Here is a 17,537-nt window from a genome sequence, read left to right as displayed (position 1 = left end):
CCCAGCAGCTCTGCCCAGCTTTCTGGAGGAGTTGCAAGTCCCTGTCTCAGCCATTCAGTTTAGGTTTAGCAGGTAGATGTGCTCTGTGCTCTGCAGCTCAGGGTGCTTAGCATTACAAGCTGTTGTCAATGAAGAGTTGTTTGTTTTTCTTTTTCCTAAGCATAAATAACAGATTAATCTGGGTCACCACTCCAAACACAGATAATCCACTGAACTTCAGGAGGGAAATTTAGGTCTGGAGCAGGCAACAGACTCCTCTGACCTCCTGACTCTGCTCTGACCTCTTACAGCCCTGAATCATTTCATTTTAACTCCAAAAATGCCATCTGAGTTACCGTCAGTTGTGCTAAAGCTGTTGCAGTCATCACTTGGAAGAGGTCAGGCCTGGTTTGAATCCCTGGATAAAAGCTCTTTGGGATTTTTAAAGTCCCAAAATAACAATAAAAGGAAACAAGGAAGGTTAAGGTCCGAGTAGATAATGATAATAATGATGATGATGATGAGGATGATAATAGTAGTACTGATAATAATGATGATGATGATGATAATAATAATGATGATAATAATAGATAATAAAAGTAAAAAAATTAATAATAACAAAAGTAAAAAATAATAATAAAGTAAAAATAATCAATAATAATAGAAGAAAACAAAAGTAAAAAAATAATAGAAGTAAAAATAACCAATGATCATAGAAGTAAAAAAAAATAACAAAAGTAAAAAATAATAAAAAATAATGGAAGTAAAAATCAATGATAATAGGAGTAAAAAATAATAACAAAAGTAAAAAAATAAAAGTAAAAATAATCAATGATAATAGAAGTAAAATAAATAACAAAAGTAAAAAATAATAAATAACAAAAGTAAAATTAATAGCAACAAAAGTAAAAAGAATGAATAATAACAAAAGTAAAGAGAATGAATGATAATAAAAGTAAAAATTGGTAATAAAGTAAAAAGAAGTAATAATAAAAGTAAAAATAATTATAATTAAAGTAAAAAAATGAGTAATAAAAGTAAAAAAAAAGAATGATAATAAAAATAATGAATAATGAAGTAAAAATAATTAATAATAAAAGTAAAAGTAGTGATAGTAAAAGTAATAATAAAAGTAAAAATAATGAATAATAAAAGTAGTGATAGTAAAAGTAATGAATAATAAAAGTAAAAATAATTATAATGAAAGTAAAAATAATGAATAATAAAAGTAAAAGTAGGGATAGTAAAAGTAATGAATAATAAAAGCAAAAGTAATGATAATAAAAATCAAAATAATGAATAATAAAAGTAAAAGTAGTAATAATAAAAGTAAAAGTAATGTATAATAAAAGTAAAAATAATGATAATAAAAGTCAAAATAATGAATAAAAAGGTAAAAGTAGTGATAATAAAAGTAAAAGTAATGAATAATAGAAGTAAAAATTATAATGAAATAAAAATTACAATAAAAGTAAACATAATAATAGAAGCAAAAATCATCAATGATAATGGAAGTAAAAATAATCAAGAATAAATAAATAAAGATTAAACAATGAGGAAATAAAAATGACAGTGAGGGAGAGTAAAGTACAAGTAGAACTTGAATGCAGCAGCTGCCTGGCTTGAACAGTCATTTGACACTGCTGAGTGCATAATGTGTTAATTAGGCCTTTAATAAAGGAAATATGGAAAGATAAACTGTATGTAATTAGTGGCAGCCTCGTTAATCTTATGCAAACAAAGCAGTTGTTTGGCCTCCAATGTGCAACTGCCTCATTAAAGCTTGGATTAAATGAAAATGTTATTAAGGCAGGACAGGTATTGATTTCCTGGCTGGAAAAAGCAGGCAGGGAGTCAGCACCCAAACATGTCCAGGGCCAGCAAATGCAGCTCCTGGTGGAGAAGACAGACCAAGGGCTCCCAGTGTTGACAGGGCTAAGGAGCAGTCCTTCAAGAGATGAAGTTCTCACAGCTCCTGGGGAGCTCAGGCAGAGGTTTCAGGGTGTGAGTGGAAAAGCTTCTTCTTTAGGGTGCTCCTGTGTCTTGGGAATGTGCTGCAGGGATTTCTCCAGCAAGATTCAGCCTTCTGGGCTCCAGTGGAGATTTCAGCAGGACGATGCCAACTTGCTCAAAGCCCAGATTTGAGCTGGTCTGGTCTAGGAAAAGTTATTTCTTGGGTTTGTGTTTTCTGTCTTCCAGATGAGAAAAAGGAGATACCACTGGGGCTGAGGCAGCACAAGCCAAGTCTCTGCCTTCATTGCAGTTAATGATTGGGGGTCTTAGGAATGCTTGCAAATATTCAAAGAGTGTGTGTCACAGAATCCCAGAATGGAGGGGAACCTCTGGAGATCATCCAGGCCAAACCCCCTGCTAATGCAGGGTCACCTACAGGAGGCTGCCCAGGATCACAACGTCCAGGTGGGTTTGGAAGCTCTCCAGAGAAGGAGACTCCACAACCTCTCTGGGCAGCCTGCTCCAGGCCTCCAGCACCCTCACGCCAAAGAATTTTCTCCTCCTGTTCAGGTGGGACCTTCTGAGTTCCTGTTTGTGCCTGTTGCTTCTTGTCCTATCCCTGAGCACCGCTGAGAAGAGTCTGACCCAGTCCTATTGACACTAGATGAGATCTTTGGGATCTTCTCAGTGCTCATCAATATCTAAAGAGCAGGATGCATGAACACTCTCCTCTGGAGAGCTTCCAAACCCACACGGACATTGTGATCCTGGGCAAGCTGCTATGGGTGACCCTGCTTTAGCAGCGGGTTGGACTGAATGATCTCCAGAGGTCCCTTCCAAGCCCCACCATAGATTTGGTGTTTCTCAGGAAGGACTCCTTTTGTCAGTGGGAAAACTTGGCCCTGGTTTTGTTTGTGCTGAGGACGGGCAGTGAGACGGAGCAGCTGTCTGTCTGCTTTAGCACCTTGAGAAATTACACAAACCCTGAATTTACAAACCTGGGAGTTGGTTTCTGTTGGAAGTGGTTGGCATTGCCCATCTCTATCAAGCAACATAACATCTTAAAGCCCCTTCTCTGACTCATCAAAGTACTTGAGCATGGCCTTAACCGTAACCCCATGCACAGCAGAAGCAATGCAAACAAATCCTCTGCTGCTCTGCTTTGCTCAGCAGGGTTGAGCCTGGTGCTAAGAGTTCACTCATGCCAAATATTTGAGGGTTTTAGGAGCTGGGACATGCTGGATCATAAGGAATTTCCAAAGTGTTTAGGGTCTAAAGTACCAAACAACGTGAAGGGTTGGGTCTGGGGTCATGTTTTGCACTGAGCCTGGCTGAGATTGATATGAAATGAAGCCATCTGCAGGGTTGCATCTTTTAACCATTCTGTTTGTTTGTTCTCTTTTTTTTTTCCCTAATTACACCTTCCCAGTCTCCCCTGCCCACGGAGCCCGTCCAGCGTCCTGGAGCTACTTCCCCCCTTGTATGTTTAATTTTTGCCTTTTTTTTTCTTTTCCTTCTCTCACTCTCTTCCTCCCTCTCTCTCTCTGTGTCTTTTGGTTTTTTTCTTCTCCCTTTTGTTGTTCTTATACCTCTCTGTTCTCCTTCCCTTCCTCTCTGTTCTCCTTCCTTTTCTCCCTCCCTCCTTTCCTCTCTGTTCTCCTTCCTTTCCTCTCTGTTCTCCTTCCTTTCCTCTCTGTTCTCCTTCCTTTCCTCTCTGTTCTCCTTCCTTTCCTCCCTCCCTCCCTCCTTTCCTCCCTCCCTCCCTCCCTTCCTCCCTCCCTCCCTTCCTCTCTCATTTCCTCCTTCCCTTCCTCCCTCCTTTCCTCCTTCCCTCTCCCTCCCTCCTTTCCTCCTTCCCTCTCCCTCCCTCCTTTCCTCCTTCCCTCCCTCCTTTCCTCCCTCCCTCCCTCCTTTTCTCCCTCCCTCCCTCCTTTTCTCCCTCCCTCCCTCCTTTCCTCTCTCCCTCCCTCCTTTCCTCCCTCCCTCCCTCCTTTCCTCCCCCCCTTCCTCTCTCTTGTGCTTCCTCTTCTCTCCTGTACAGGACAGTCAGTAGCACTGATTCAGGGAAACCAACCCAACCCTAAGGTGCCTGTTAAAAAAATGAAGAGTTTTTAAGGAGGCCATAAAACAACACAGCAGGGAGGCAAAGGAACTGATTTTAACTCTTCAGTTGGAGATGATAGATCAACAGCCAGGGAATAGTGAAGCTAGGGTAGAGTTTTTCAGGATGAGGGCAGAGTTTATTGCTCTGCCTGGCTATACCCCCTGATAAATAAGTAACCTGCCAAAAGTCAGAGTAGTGAATGCTCTCAAGATCCAAGGAGGTTCCTGTGGACCTACAGGGATGGAGGAAAGATTTTTCTTTGGTTTTTGTAGTCAAATTCCTTGAATCCATGAGCCCTTCCAAGATGCCACTCCTCCTGAGGACCAATAGCTGCTAACTGCAGATAATAAAGGCAAGGTTGAGCTTTTTTTGCCCTTTTTAACAGGAAAACAATTTCTGGTTGCTTACTGCAGCCTGGAAGGAGAGGTTTGAGAGCCACCCTCCTTGCTAAGCTGGTTGTCAGAGAAGAGTTCAGCACTAGAGCAGGTAGAGGGCTGGTTAGTGGTTCATCTTGTTTTTCCTGTGAAATGAATCTCTTTGGACAGCCACATCCCTTTGTGAGTCATGGCATTGCAACAGACACCAGAAACTTGGCCATGGCCACACAAGGAGATCATGTGCCACAGCCCTCCCATGCCTCAGCCCTCCTCTGTGGTCTACTCTGGCCCTTTGTGCTCAGACTCCTCCTGGGTACCAGAGCTCATGGCTGTGCATCTTCTCTTACTGGCAGTCCAGGAAGACACTTGATGTAGGGAAGCTTTGAGGCCCTGCTCAGATGTTGCTGGTGTTAGGGGAGAAGTTACTTTCTGGCCTCATTGGCTTTTTTTTTGGCCCTCAGCTTCTCCAGATAAAGCAAACTGAGATCTGAACAAAGAGGCAAGGGCTGAAATACGGTTTTGAAACTGGGGCAGAGTGCCTCAGAAAATGAGCTCTGAATCTTTAGTCTCCCAACTGTACCAAAGACCATTATTGTGCAAGCTGCAGCTATCTTTAAAATCACTGATTCATCCACTAGTGTTTGCCAACCTAAATTGAGATCTTTTTTTAACTCTTTCTACAGTGTAACCTGTGTTTATGGTGCTATGGGAACTGCTGGAGTGGGTCCAGAGGAGGCCATATAGCTGATCAGAGGGCTGGAGAACCTCCCCCTGTGGGGACAGGCTGAGAGAGTTGGGGCTGTTCAGCCTGGAGAAGAGAAGGCTCCAGGGAGACCTTAGAGCAGCCTTCCAGTAGCTGAAGGGAGCTACAGGACAGCTGGGGAGGGACTTTTGACAAGGGCTGGGAGTGACAGGACAAGAGGGAATGGATTAAAGCTTAATAAGGGGGAGATTTAGACTGGAGATTAGGAAGAAATTCTTTCCATTGAGAGTGGGGAGACACTGGAACAGGTTGCCCAGGGAGGTTGTGGATGCCCCCTTCCTGGAGGTGTTCAAGGCCAGGTTGGGTGAAGCCTTGAGCAACCTGGGCTGGTGGGAGGTGTCCCTGCCCATGGCAGGGGGTTGGAGCTGGATGAGCTTTAAGGTCCCTTCCAATCTAAACTATTCTATGAATCTATGAATGCATGAGTAAGTGGGACTGCACTGGAAGTGAGCATTAAGCCTGCTTACACTGCTCACACCTGAGCCAGCTTTAAGCCCAGATGTTCAGGTACCAGCAGCATCCACCCTCATCCTCAGCAGCTCAAGTTTTCTTGGGATTTGGCTGTTAGTTCCCTGCTTATTTCATCTCACCTCATCTTTTTGGCTATTTATCCTGTGAGCTTGGCACATCACTTCACTCAGACTTCTTTTTACACATAGACACTGCTAGATAAGAACACTTCAGGTCTAGAAGATGCCAGAGAAGCAACACCTTAGGCTGCTTAAGCCTGCAAGCTGCATTTCTCTAGCCCTGTTTCTCTAACTACTGTCTCTACAAATTGTTAAGCCTCCAGGAGACGTTCCGGGAGATAAATTTGGTTTAACTTTGTCCTTTCTCTTGCCTTCTGCCTGTCCCTCTGTCCTCTCCTCACCTGACCCTAACCATGTGCAGATTTGGAGATGGATAGTGTAAAGCCAGGTTCTGCATGTGTTACAGAGGCTCTCAACCAGTCCCAGCTGAGCTCAGGTAGAGCCCGTTGCATGTGCTGAGTCTCTCTGTCCTAACCAAGTCTAACACTGTGTGTGGTAGCAATAACCACTTACTAACAGCCTAGCTTTGCTTGCAGAAGATAGATGGAGTTGAAATAGTTTATTATTCACTTATTTTTTTTGTTTGCTTGAATATCTGCTGACTGCTAAAGCCAATGCAGGATTCTACGAATCCACCTTAGAATCAGGATCGTTTGGAGATCATCAAGCCCAACCTTACCAAGTCTGGTGCCCAACCATCTCCCTCAGCACCCTATCAAAGTGATGGAAGTGATTCCACTCAAATCAGTCAACCCAAATCTTAAGAGCACTGCTCAGCCAGGATGGCTCTTCCAGTGTGATACTCTACAGTGTCAGTGGCTGTGTGGCTATTAGTCTGTGTATCATACATCAGCTTCTTCCCCCCTACCAAACTGCTGAATTCACAGAATCACAGGGGTTGGAAAGAACCTACAGAGATCATTCAGTCCAACCTCCCTGCCAGAGCTGAGTCACACAGGGCAGGTCACATAGGAATGCATCCAGAGGGGTTTTGAATATCTCCAGAGAAGGAGACAACCTCTCTGGGCAGCCTGCTCCAGGGCTCTGTCAGCCCTCACAGTGAAAGAGGTTTTCCTTCTGTTCAGATGGAACCCCTTCTCCTGTCATTGGACATCCCTGGGCAGAGCCTGGCTCTGTCCTCCCCACACTGCCCTGCACATCTTTATCAAGATGAATGAGGGCACTCCTCAGGCTCCTCTTCTCCAAGCCCCAACTCCCTCAGCCTTTCCTCAGCAGGGAGATGTTCCACTGCCTTCAGCATCCTTGTGGCTCTGTGCTGGACTCTTCAAGCAGTTCCCTGAGGTCCTTCTTGAACCGAGGGGCCCAGAACTGAACACCATATTCCAGATGTGGCCTCACCAGGGCAGAGTAGAGGGGGAGGAAAACCTCTCTGGATCTGCTAACCACACCCCTTCCAGGCTTTCAGAAAAATATATTCAAAGAGTGTGCCAAACCCTGTTTGTGGAGGAAAGAAATGGCTTGAATAAGAGAGAAAAGCAATGTGGTTAAGTGCTGTAGATTTATGGCAAAGCAAAGGACCCCAGTGTGTGCCCAGTTGCATGCTGACAGAAAACAACTGTCATGAACATGTCACTGGGCAGTTCAAACCTAATAATCAGTAAAATGGAAGTGTTCCAGTGGAACTAAGGAACTGAGATGTGTCTCTGCTGCATTTTATGTACCTAAACAATTGGAGCCTCAGTTATTGAGAGGGCTTGGATCACAGACATTTTAGTTCTGCTTTGTTTTCTGAAATGATTTTGTTTTCCTGGATCTCCTGAACACCTGAAAGAAAATGGGAGTGGAGTTTTAGCAGAGCCTGAGCAGCAAGCTCTGTAAGTTTTGTATTCCAGCAGGCTAGATCAGGACCATTTAGTAAGGCAGGCAGCATGTTGTGTTGCTTGTGAAGTGTCCAGACAACATGTTGTCCTCTGATGTCACTCTGTTTTCATCTAGTCCCTTTGGATTGAGGTGGAGATGTGTTTGCAGGGTCACTGTGCCTTTCTTAGAGATCCTCCCAATCTGTTCTTGGAGTAAAAAGAAATGGTTTAATGGCCGTGTGATCCTGTGTCCCCAGCACAAGAAGGACATGGACCTGCTGCAGATGGTCCAGAGGAGGCCACAAAGATGACCAGAGGGCTGGAGAACCTCCCCTATGGGGACAGGCTGAGAGAGTTGGGGCTGGTCAGTCTGGAGTAGAGAAGGCTCCAGGGAGACCTTAGAGCAGCCTTCCAGTACCAGAAGAGGGCCTGCCTGAGAGCTGGGGAGGGACTGATTAGAACCTTCTGTGGGGATAGGATGAGGGACAGTGGTTTGAAACTGGAGCAGGGCAGATTTAGGTTGGACAGTAAGAGGAAGTTCTGCACAATGAGAGTGGTGACATACTGGAACAGGTTGCCCAGGGAGGTGATTGAGGCCCCATCCCTGGAGACATTCAAGATCAGACTTGATATGGCCCTGGGCAGCCTGATTTACTTGGGGGTGTCCCTGCTGCCTGCAGGGCTTGGACAAGATGGACCTTTGAGGGTCCCTTCCAATCTGATGCAATCTGTGAACCTGTGAAGTGATGCTAATAAATGTAGCCAGTCAGAGCTCTCATGGATCCTGCTGCCCACAGCAGAGGGATTCCATTTTACTTTATGGAGGAATCCAATATTGGTGCAACTCAAGGATTTTTAAGCCTTTGGGAAGTGACAAACCTCTTCTCTAATTTGATTGCAGCTGATTGCAAATCTTCTTCTGGTTGTCTACACGTAAAGCTCCACTGAAATCCTGCTCTGCATTTCCATTGTTACCTTCTAAAGCCACCAAAAGGTGGATTTCTCTCTTAACCAGGCTTTAAAGCTTTATTTTACTCCTGTGTTTCATGCTTCCTGTGAGAAAAACAGGACTTTTTTTAATTTTAAGCAGTATTATTTTGCTGTTAGTTTGCATCTTGGATCCATTAGGAATGCCAAGCTTGGCCTTCCATTGTTATGTGACTTGCTTGCTTTCAGTGCAGAAAATTCTGATCAAGTGCTGATTTAATCTGAATTGCTCCAGTAATTCCCTGCTTTTAGGAGAAGGGGATTTATGGTGGCACAAAGCTAGAAGATGTGCTGCTGCACTGGTTAGTCTTTGGAGGGCTTTAAATTTGCCTACAGAATTGCAGAACAAATCCAGGCTGCAGCAGCATTTTGCTGTTGGATTTGCATTTCCTTGGAGCCTTCTTTTCTCTTTTCTCTCCCTTTTTTCAAGTGATTTCCTCCTCCCCCCCCCCCTTTTTTTTTTTTGCCCTTCCTGTTTTTTTGGCAGAAATAGAAAAGGATGAGAACTGTGGGCTGATCTGTGGAAATGCTGCTATATTCAGGATTCATCTGGTCTCCTATGAAAGTTGCACCATAAAATCTGTGATTCTGCTGGAAAAGTATGAGAACAGCTCCCTGGAGCCTGTGTGCAAGGGACAGAGGCTGACAGAAACTCTGGATTCTAGATCCTGTGTGCACTGGGCAGGTGCAGATGGGTATTTGTGGTGAGCATCCCTGCAGCTGGGCCAGGGCAACTCCTGGTACAAATCCAGGCTGGGTGTGAGGGGCTGGAGAGCAGCCAAGGAGAAGGACTTGGGGGTGCTGGGGGTGCAAAGCTGGACAGGAGCTGGCACCGAGCGCTGCCAGCCCAGCCCCAGCCTGTCCTGGGCTGATCCCCAGCAGTGTGGGCAGCAGGGGCAGGGAGGGGATTCTGCCCCTCTGCTGTGCCTGCTGAGACCTCCCCTGCAGTGCTGGGCAGCTCTGGAGCCCTCAGCACAGCACAGACAGGGACCTGGTGGAGCGGGGCCAGGGGAGGCCACAGCAATGCTGGGAGGGCTGGAAGCCCTCTGCTGTGAGGCCCCGCTGCTAGAGCTAGGGTTGTTCAGCCTGGAGAAGAGAAGGCTCCAGGGAGACCTTCTGTTGGCCTTTTAGGACTTCAAGGAGATTAGGACAGACTTTTGAGCAGGGCCTATTGAGACTGGACAAAGGGTGATGGTTTGAAACTAAAAGAGGGAGATTCAGACTGGAGAGAAGGAAGAAATTGTTTATGCTGAGGGTAGTGAGACCCTGGCCCAAGTTGCCCAGAGAGCTGGGAGATGCCCCAACCCTGGAACCATTCCAGGTCAGGTTGTTTGGGAATCTGAGCAGCCTTCTGTAGCTGCAGATGTCCCTGCTGTGTGCAGGGAGTTGAGTTAGGTGACCTTGACAGGTCCCCTCTAACACAAACCATTCTATCATTCTGTGGTTCTTCCTCCTATCTTCCAAGAAGGGAAACCCTGGTAATGCCAGAAACACATTTTGTGCAGAGCAAGTAGTTTAGGGGGATAAGTTCTTGCATGTGAGTATTGCCTTGTAGCCCATGCAGTCATTTGCAGAAGATGAATGAAAAAAGGGGATTGATCTGATGACCTTTTGGCTTCTTGGTACAAGAGCAGTGACAGTGCAGGTGCAGGGCACAGTGAACTCTTTGTCTCCAGCTTCAAAGCAGGTTTGCTCTAGTGTTTGTCATGACATAGCTGAGTTTCTGTAGGTGTAAAAAGAATCACATCCAGAGCTGACAGGTTCTCTGCCAACAAAAAAAAACAAAACAACAAAAACCCAACAAAGCCACCCAAAACACCCAGTCAGGGGGTAGGCACAGCTGTCCTGGCAGAAGAGCTCTACCAGTTGAGAAACATCTCCCAGCATCTCCTGCATCTCCACTGGGAGGCACTACTGGTGTAAAAACAGCATTGGGAATCAGCCTTGGATGTCCTGGAATCACAGAGAAATGCCTGAAACACAGGTAGAAGGAAGAGAGAGATGAATTTCTGCCTTGCCTGCAGTGCAATTTCTTCCTTATGTGTGGTCAGTCACAGTCCCTGAGGCTTTCTGGAGACAGTAGCTGCAGGCTTCCCACATTTTTGACAGGTAATGTAGGTTATGGTACTTGAGGAATTGGAAATCATGAAAGAGAAAGAGAGCAAGTGGGATGTTTGGATCTGTGCACAGCCTGTGTGTGCCTCAGCTTGGAAAGAAGGGCATGGATTGAGTGTTGTGGAGGTGAAAAAGAGCTGCAGTCCTGGTTGTGGTGTGGAAATAAGCACAGTGTTTGGAGCTGGGTGTGCTTCACCTGTGCTGAGAGGCCGAGTCCACTGCTTGTGAAGGAAAGCAATAGAACTTGGCTGAGTGCAGAGGTGTTGGAGGCACCAAAGTTCTGTTAGTAAGGGCAGCTTCCTTCTCACACATTCTATGCTGAGTTCTCACTCTGCCTGCTCTCCACTTGCTCAGGGTGGGGTTGGGGGAGAGTTGTTATTTTTAAACTAGGTTTGGTTTGGTTGTTTTTTTTTTTTTGTTCCTTCCTAACAAGCTGTCAAAAAGGGACTGCAGTAATAGCTGGGTTGAGCAGAACTCAGCAGTTATGCTGAGAGCTTTGCAGTAATGAGATGAGGCAGTTTGTTGTGCTCTCTTTGTCCCCTTCTTTGCACACAATCCCAGCAGGGTGGGCTTGGAAGGGACCTCCTGGAGATCGTCCAGTGCAACCCCCCTGCTAAAGCAGGGTCACCCAGAACAGGTTGTCCAGGATCACAATGTCCAGGTGGGTTTGGAATCTATCCAGAGAAGGAGACTCCACAACCTCTCTGGGCAGCCTGGGACAGGGCTCCAGCACCCTCACAGCAAAGAAGTTTCTCCTCAGGTTTAGGTGGAACCTCCTGGGTTCTGGTTTATGCCCATTGCCTCTTGTCGTGATGCTGGGCACCACTGGAGAGAAGAGAAGAGTCTGGCCCCATCCACTTGCCCCCCACTCTTTAGATCTTGATAAGCATTGAGAAGTTCCTTTCTGCTCTTCTCCAGGCTAAACAACCCCAGAAAATCATTTTGCCTTTTGCTTGGACAAGATCTGCAGCATGTTTCCATCATAATCCTACACAGGCAGCCAAGGCAAGACTCTGCCCTGCTCCCCTCTCTGTCTCCATCTCTCTCTCCTCCCTGCTTTTCTTCCCCTCTCACTGGCAGTGGGTTTAGCTGCTGCAAACTGCAGAGCACAACCTTACTCTGGCCTTTAGGACTTGCTTTGCTAGCTCATGAATCAGCCTGCGCCTGTGATTAATTCAGAAGACTTTGCTGAGCTGAGGTTTCATCTGCCAGATCTCATTTAAGAACCTATGTCAGTGCTGCACTCATTCTTCTTCAGCATTTAATCCTGTAACACCAGTGGGAAGCCTGCTTCAAGTTCTCTGCCTTGTTCTCATGGGAACCAACAGGCAGGTGGAAGCCCTCTGTTCCTGGCAGCGTTCCTGGCTGCTTTTTTGCCTTGCTAAATGGAATATTTGGGATCATTTTTCTTGCAAACCCGGCCGGCCATGGCTGCATCCACCAGGAGACTGAGTCACCACAGGGTAGTCCAGGCACCTTGATGTCAAACCTGATTTTCTGTGAGGTCTGTGAATCAAATCAAATCATTCAAGTCATTAAAGGCTGAACCAGATAATCCTTGGGGTCCCTTCCAACCTGGCATTCTGTGACTCTGAGGTTGTCCCTTGGCAGTCTGTTGCATGCTGTGCTGTTCTCTTGGGGTGGGGGTTAACCTCCTAGCCTCCTTTTATCTTTAATCTTAATTATCTCTATCTGCTTTCATCTATAACATTAGCTTGTCCCCAAAACTGTTAATTAAATGAGGGAGAGTTGTATATTTTGGGGGTTCTTTTTTGTGTGTTTGGCGAGAATTTCATTGCAGGATGAACCCAGCTGAGTTAGAAGCAAAAAAAAAAAAAAAAATTCTGGCTGCCTACCTTCTAATAATGGCTTGAAGCTTCCTTCTGTGGTTACATCTGGAAAACAGGGAAGTGGAGAAGCTGCAGGGTGTATTAATATCGTTTTTGTAGCTTACTTTGCTTTCCCAATACTTCCATGTGAAATAAGTTTTGGAGGATAGGTTAAACTTCAGGATACTTGAAGGATGACAAGCATGTGGATAGAGCCTTTTTGTCTATGATTTCAAGTGCTGAGGCCTGTCAGATGTTCAGGGGAAGCAAAAGGGCATCCCAGTACTGTTCAGTCCAGTGGAGGGCAGAGCCCATCAAACTCCAGAGCCAGGGAGGATGTGTCCATGTGGTGCTGTGAGCATGCTCTGGAGCTGTTTATGGCAGTGCTGTGCCTGACACAGGTTTGTTGTAGCCACGTCCCTGGTTGCTCAGGTTTCATTCCTAAAAGCAAGGTGTTTTGTTACAAGCATGAAGTATTCTTTACAGGAAGCTGAGTGCAGGTGGGGGAAAGGTGGCCCATTGTGCACTGTGTAGTAAAAGAGCTCCTCAGGCAATGATCACATCAGAGCAATCATTTGCAGAGGTACAAACCTACAGTTGAGGGAGCTCTGTGTCACTGAGCTTGCAGCTGTTGTCTTCCTGCTGCATTCACCCTCTGTTTGTGTTGGGATTTTCTCATTGGGTTTGATATGAGGAACGTTCCTGTGGTGGTGAGCTGGTATCAGGAAGAAGGTTTTGCGTTCAGAGTTGTCCACAAGACATCTAGAACCAGCTTTAGGAGTCGTGCTTGGCTGCTAAGGAAAAAAAGTAATGTGATAGATAGTGTGATCATTGTCCAGGCCAAACAATTCCAGTAATAAATAGCATGTCTAACAAGGAGCTGGAGAACCAGTCTTATGTGGAGATATGAGTCAGCAAACCAGTTAGCAATGAATACATTTCCTTGGGGAGAAACTATGGGCACCAAAAGAAACGAGTTTTACCCTCCTGATCATCAAGATGTCTGCATAAATAGAAGCAGATTCCTCTTTAATCCTTCTGACCCTGAGGTTGTCCACCTTATCTGGTGAGCCCACATTTCAAAGTGTGTGGCAGCAGTTACTGAGATTGATGAACGACACTGCAGCCTCCTGTGAGCCCAGGGGCTTGGGGGTCAGCAGCAGCTTTTATTCCTCAGGCATGCCATAAATGCAGGTAACACCACCAACAAAAAAAGCTAGAAAGCCTGGCTGAAGTTTCCTGAGCCCTGTGACCCTCCTGGCTTTGGTCCTTGCTGCTGGGTCCTTGGTGTGGCCAAGCAGTGCTGGTGGCAAAGTTATGATGTCTTCTGCTTTCTGCTCTGGAGTGTAGTGAGGTGGTACAGGCAGGTTTTGGAGCTGAGCTGTGAAACTAGGTCACTGTAAACTCATCTGTGTCATTTTAGTTTGGTGTTTCACATAGCAGAACTCCAGCAGAATTTTGAGCTGGGTTTGTTCTCAGTGAGCTGATCAATGCGATTACAAACTGTGCTGGTTAACAGCCTACTGGGGTAGGAGGGGACAGCTCTGTAATTAGATTAACAGAAGGGACATCCTGGATGCAAAGTGTCACTAGAGCTCAGGGGCAGGTGGGGCTCACCTGAATGTGGTCCAGTCTGCAAGTCTGGATGGGTTTCAAAGCATTCCAGCATGCTCAACATCTGTCCCTTCTTTTTGGGCGTGCTGAGACAACCTTTATGATGACTTGCAGTGAGGCACCTGTGCCTTAAGAATGGCACAAACCTACCCCTGACCTCTGCAGTCTGTATGAGATTGGGTTTTGTCCCTCTCTGTGATGTTCCTCTGTAGTTTTGGTGGCATGAAGGTGCAGTTTAGTTCCATAAAAGGAACAAGAAAGCTGTGGGTTTGACTCAGTGGTGCTAGGTTAATGTTTGGATGTGATCATCTTAAAGTTCTCCCAACCAAAGTGATTCTATGATCCCATGGATAAACTTGAGCGTAGCTCTTCTGGCCCCATTCTTGTGTTTTCCCAAGGTTCTCCCAAGCTGGGAGACAGTGTAGTGGTGACCTGACTGTGCTAACTGTTGGATTTGATGATCTTAAATGTCTCTTTCATCCAAAAGGATTCTGTGATCCTATGGATAAACTTGGGTGCAGCTCTTCTGGCTGCATTCTTGCTGTTTTCCTGAGGTACTCCCAAGCTGGAAGAGGATGGCAAACAAGAATCCATCCTGATAAGAGAGATGGAGGAGAGGTCATGGGTGATGTTGAGAGAAACCAGAGGTCTGACATTGCCCAGACCGAGCTGTGTTTTGCTTTCCTTCCCCTGCTGCTCCTCTGCCCTTTGCCCACTGATGAACCCATGGCCCAGCCGCGGTCCAAAGGGCCACGGGGGAGGGAGCGAGGGACGGAGGAGAGGGAAGCAGGGCAGGGAAAGAGGCCCCACGCTTTGTCTGCCCTCAGCCCCACTGCGGCTCAGCGGAGCGTCTCTGGGAGAGAGGAGGAGGAGGGGAGGGAGGGAGGACACCCCGGCTGTGCCCGGCCCCCAGCCAGGAGCTCCGGCAGCCGGCGTGGAAAGATCCACCTGCGGGAGGTGGAGCCGGGGCGGACGGGGCCGGGCTCTCCGGGGAGGGGCCTGGCAGGAGCCGCAGAGGCGGCTGTACCCTCCGCCAGCCTCCCGGAGCCGAGCCGGACCGGACCGAGCCGAGCCGCGCCGCGCCGTGCTGCCCAGCACCGTGACGGGACGGCCGGGCCCACGCCGCCCGCTCTGCCCTCGGCTCCTCCGTCCCCTCCTGGGCAGGGGCGGGCAGAGCCCAGGCTAAGCCCCCCTGGGGGACAGAGCTGCTCGGGAGAGCTTCTCAGCCCCACGACCGGGAGAGGAAGGTAAGGGAGGTCTCGGCTTCATCCCCCACCCCCCCTTCGGCGCCTTTCTTATGTAAGACCTGAAGAGTATTTTTAGGTCCTTGCGCCCACTTGTTGCTTAGTAACTTGCCAGGTATTTAACGTGCGGGTCGGCAGCATTTAATGGCTTTAAATGAGGATATTTTTCTTTTCTTGTCTGGCGATGCTGCTTTGGGCAAAGAGGTGCCTTAGAATCATTGAATCGTTTTGGTTGGAAAAGACCTTTTAGATGGTCCTGCTCTGCCAGGGCTGGTGGCAAACCATGTCCCTTAGCACCACGTCTCTGTGGCTTTTAAACACCTCCAGGGATGGGGATTCAGCCTGTTTCCTCGGCAGCCTGTTCCAGTGTTTGAGAGCCCTTTCCATGATGAAATTGCTGGCACATCCTGGGGGTCAGACCCCCCAGCTGGGCACAGCAGGGCAAGTACAGTGTGCAGCACACAGGTCTGTGTGGTACAGGAGGCTGTGCCTGGAGTGGAACTGGTCTTATACTGGGATAGTGCAGGTGAGGTGCTCAAACTGAGGGATCTTATACAGGGGCAGTGCAAGCAAGGCTCTCGAATTACTTCGGTTGTGGTGGAGTAGCCTGGGATCACGTATGGAGCAAGATCACTGGGATCACATATTTGTGCAGATCACTGGGATCACATTTTCCGACAGATCACTGGGATTGTGTGTTCATCCAGATGAAAAAATACCTGCTCCTCAACAGTTTCCGGTGCCACTCTTTCACCTGACACCCTGGCACCTGCGTGGAGACCCATTAGCTTCTGCTGTGGGAGGAGATCCTCAGGGATCTGTGCCCTTGGGCAGGTTGCCTGGCTTGATGGTTGGCTTCTCTTGCCAATTGGAGATTGATTACCGCCTCCTACTTCCCCCTTCCCTCCTTGTTAATTGTTTTACTTCTGCTTCCCTTTTACTAATCTCCGAGTTCAGGTTTCTATTGCACTTCGGTACTCACCAGGTCTGTAGCTGTAAACTGGTTTATTGGACTTACTCTGAGGTCACGAGTGTGCAGTGAGCTGGAGCTGTTAAAAGGAACCTATTTCATGTCTGGGGTGATTTGTATGAAGCTTCCCACCCAAATCCCAAGGGAGAAGGAATTTCAGCTTGCATGCCCCCTCCAGCTGCCCACCAGGTCCTTGGGGTTGGGGAGATGCGAGCTCAGCTCTTCCAGCAGGATTTATACCCAGCTTCCAAAGAGGCAGCTGCCAGATGGGAATGCTTAGAATTTGAATTTCAATAGATTTTTGCATATCCCTTCATCTTTTTGTTCCCCCTCCCCTTCCTCAGCCTGCCATAGGATGCATTCCTAAGCATTAATATTATGGATGCTGTTGTTGAGGAGAAGGGGGGATGGTGTTTCCTACTTAAAAATGCTCCTCCTTTGTTTGTGGGAGCCCCAGGGCAGTGAATCCTTTCTGAAAAATAACATTCCCAGGGAGGAGAGGTAGGGTGGTGGTAGGAGACACTTTGCAAGTAGCCATGGCTTGTCTTTTCCTATTTGTTCAGAAAACCTCCTAGAAGCTATAGTCCATTTTAAGGACTAAATGCCCTGCAGGATCTTATTATTTATGACAGGCAAGACAAGGAGGCCTTCCCCTTCCACTCTTCCCTGGACCTCCTTTGTTCTGGGCATGATAAAAGAATCTCATTGGAAATCAAAGCTCTGGTCTGGTAAGAGAAAGGGAAAGAATAAAGCAGGCAAAACAATGCAATATCTTCATTCCTGCATCTTAAAAAGCAGATTTAGTTCACTGTAAGCCCCCAGTTGGGCCCAGTTTTCATTTTCAGTAAAGCTTTTCTTCACTTCTTTAGCTGGGTAAGGAGAATGTACGAGAAAAAGATGTTTTTATCCTCTCTAAAGCTATTTTATCCTGCTAGTGCTGTAAAAAGTGACTGTAACATGAATGAGACTCATGATCCTTGTCTTCAGTCTTGTTTTCACTCCAGGTGAGGAGGAATTCTGCTGCCAAAGGCAAAATCATCTCAGGGCTTAGTGCAGGTGTTGGTATCTACAGTATAAGCAGTTTGGAAACTCAGGGTTGTAAATAGGAAAAGACACAGAACGATACTGATCCTGGAAGAGTAGCTCAGTGTAAGTTGAAAGGAGCTTCTCTGGGTTGTAAACAGCTGCCCTGCAGCTAGTGAAAATGGAGGTAAGCATCTTCTGGAAGGGATTGGGAGGGCACCAAGGATGC

General features: G+C 46.9%; 1 protein-coding gene across 2 annotated transcripts in view; it reads left to right on the top strand.

Moving 5' to 3' along the window:
* Window positions 1–17,537, top strand: part of ARHGAP32 (Rho GTPase activating protein 32) — a 137,297-nt gene that overhangs the window by 79,499 nt on the left and 40,261 nt on the right. Inside the window, exons 11-12 of one of the 2 annotated variants that reach the window (XM_054395650.1) lie at window positions 3,362–3,412; window positions 6,068–6,142. The exons of the other annotated variant lie outside the window; for it this stretch is intronic. Of the exons in view, the coding sequence (XP_054251625.1) occupies window positions 3,362–3,412; window positions 6,068–6,142 (126 nt within the window). The remainder of the gene's footprint in view (window positions 1–3,361; window positions 3,413–6,067; window positions 6,143–17,537) is intronic. 2 annotated transcript variants of the gene reach the window in all.

Source organism: Indicator indicator, chromosome 34 (assembly GCF_027791375.1).
Source record: "Indicator indicator isolate 239-I01 chromosome 34, UM_Iind_1.1, whole genome shotgun sequence".
In the NCBI taxonomy this organism is placed as follows: domain Eukaryota; kingdom Metazoa; phylum Chordata; class Aves; order Piciformes; family Indicatoridae; genus Indicator; species Indicator indicator.
The sequence above is the reverse complement of the archived record's forward strand: the minus strand, read 5'-3'. Positions and strand labels throughout refer to the sequence as shown.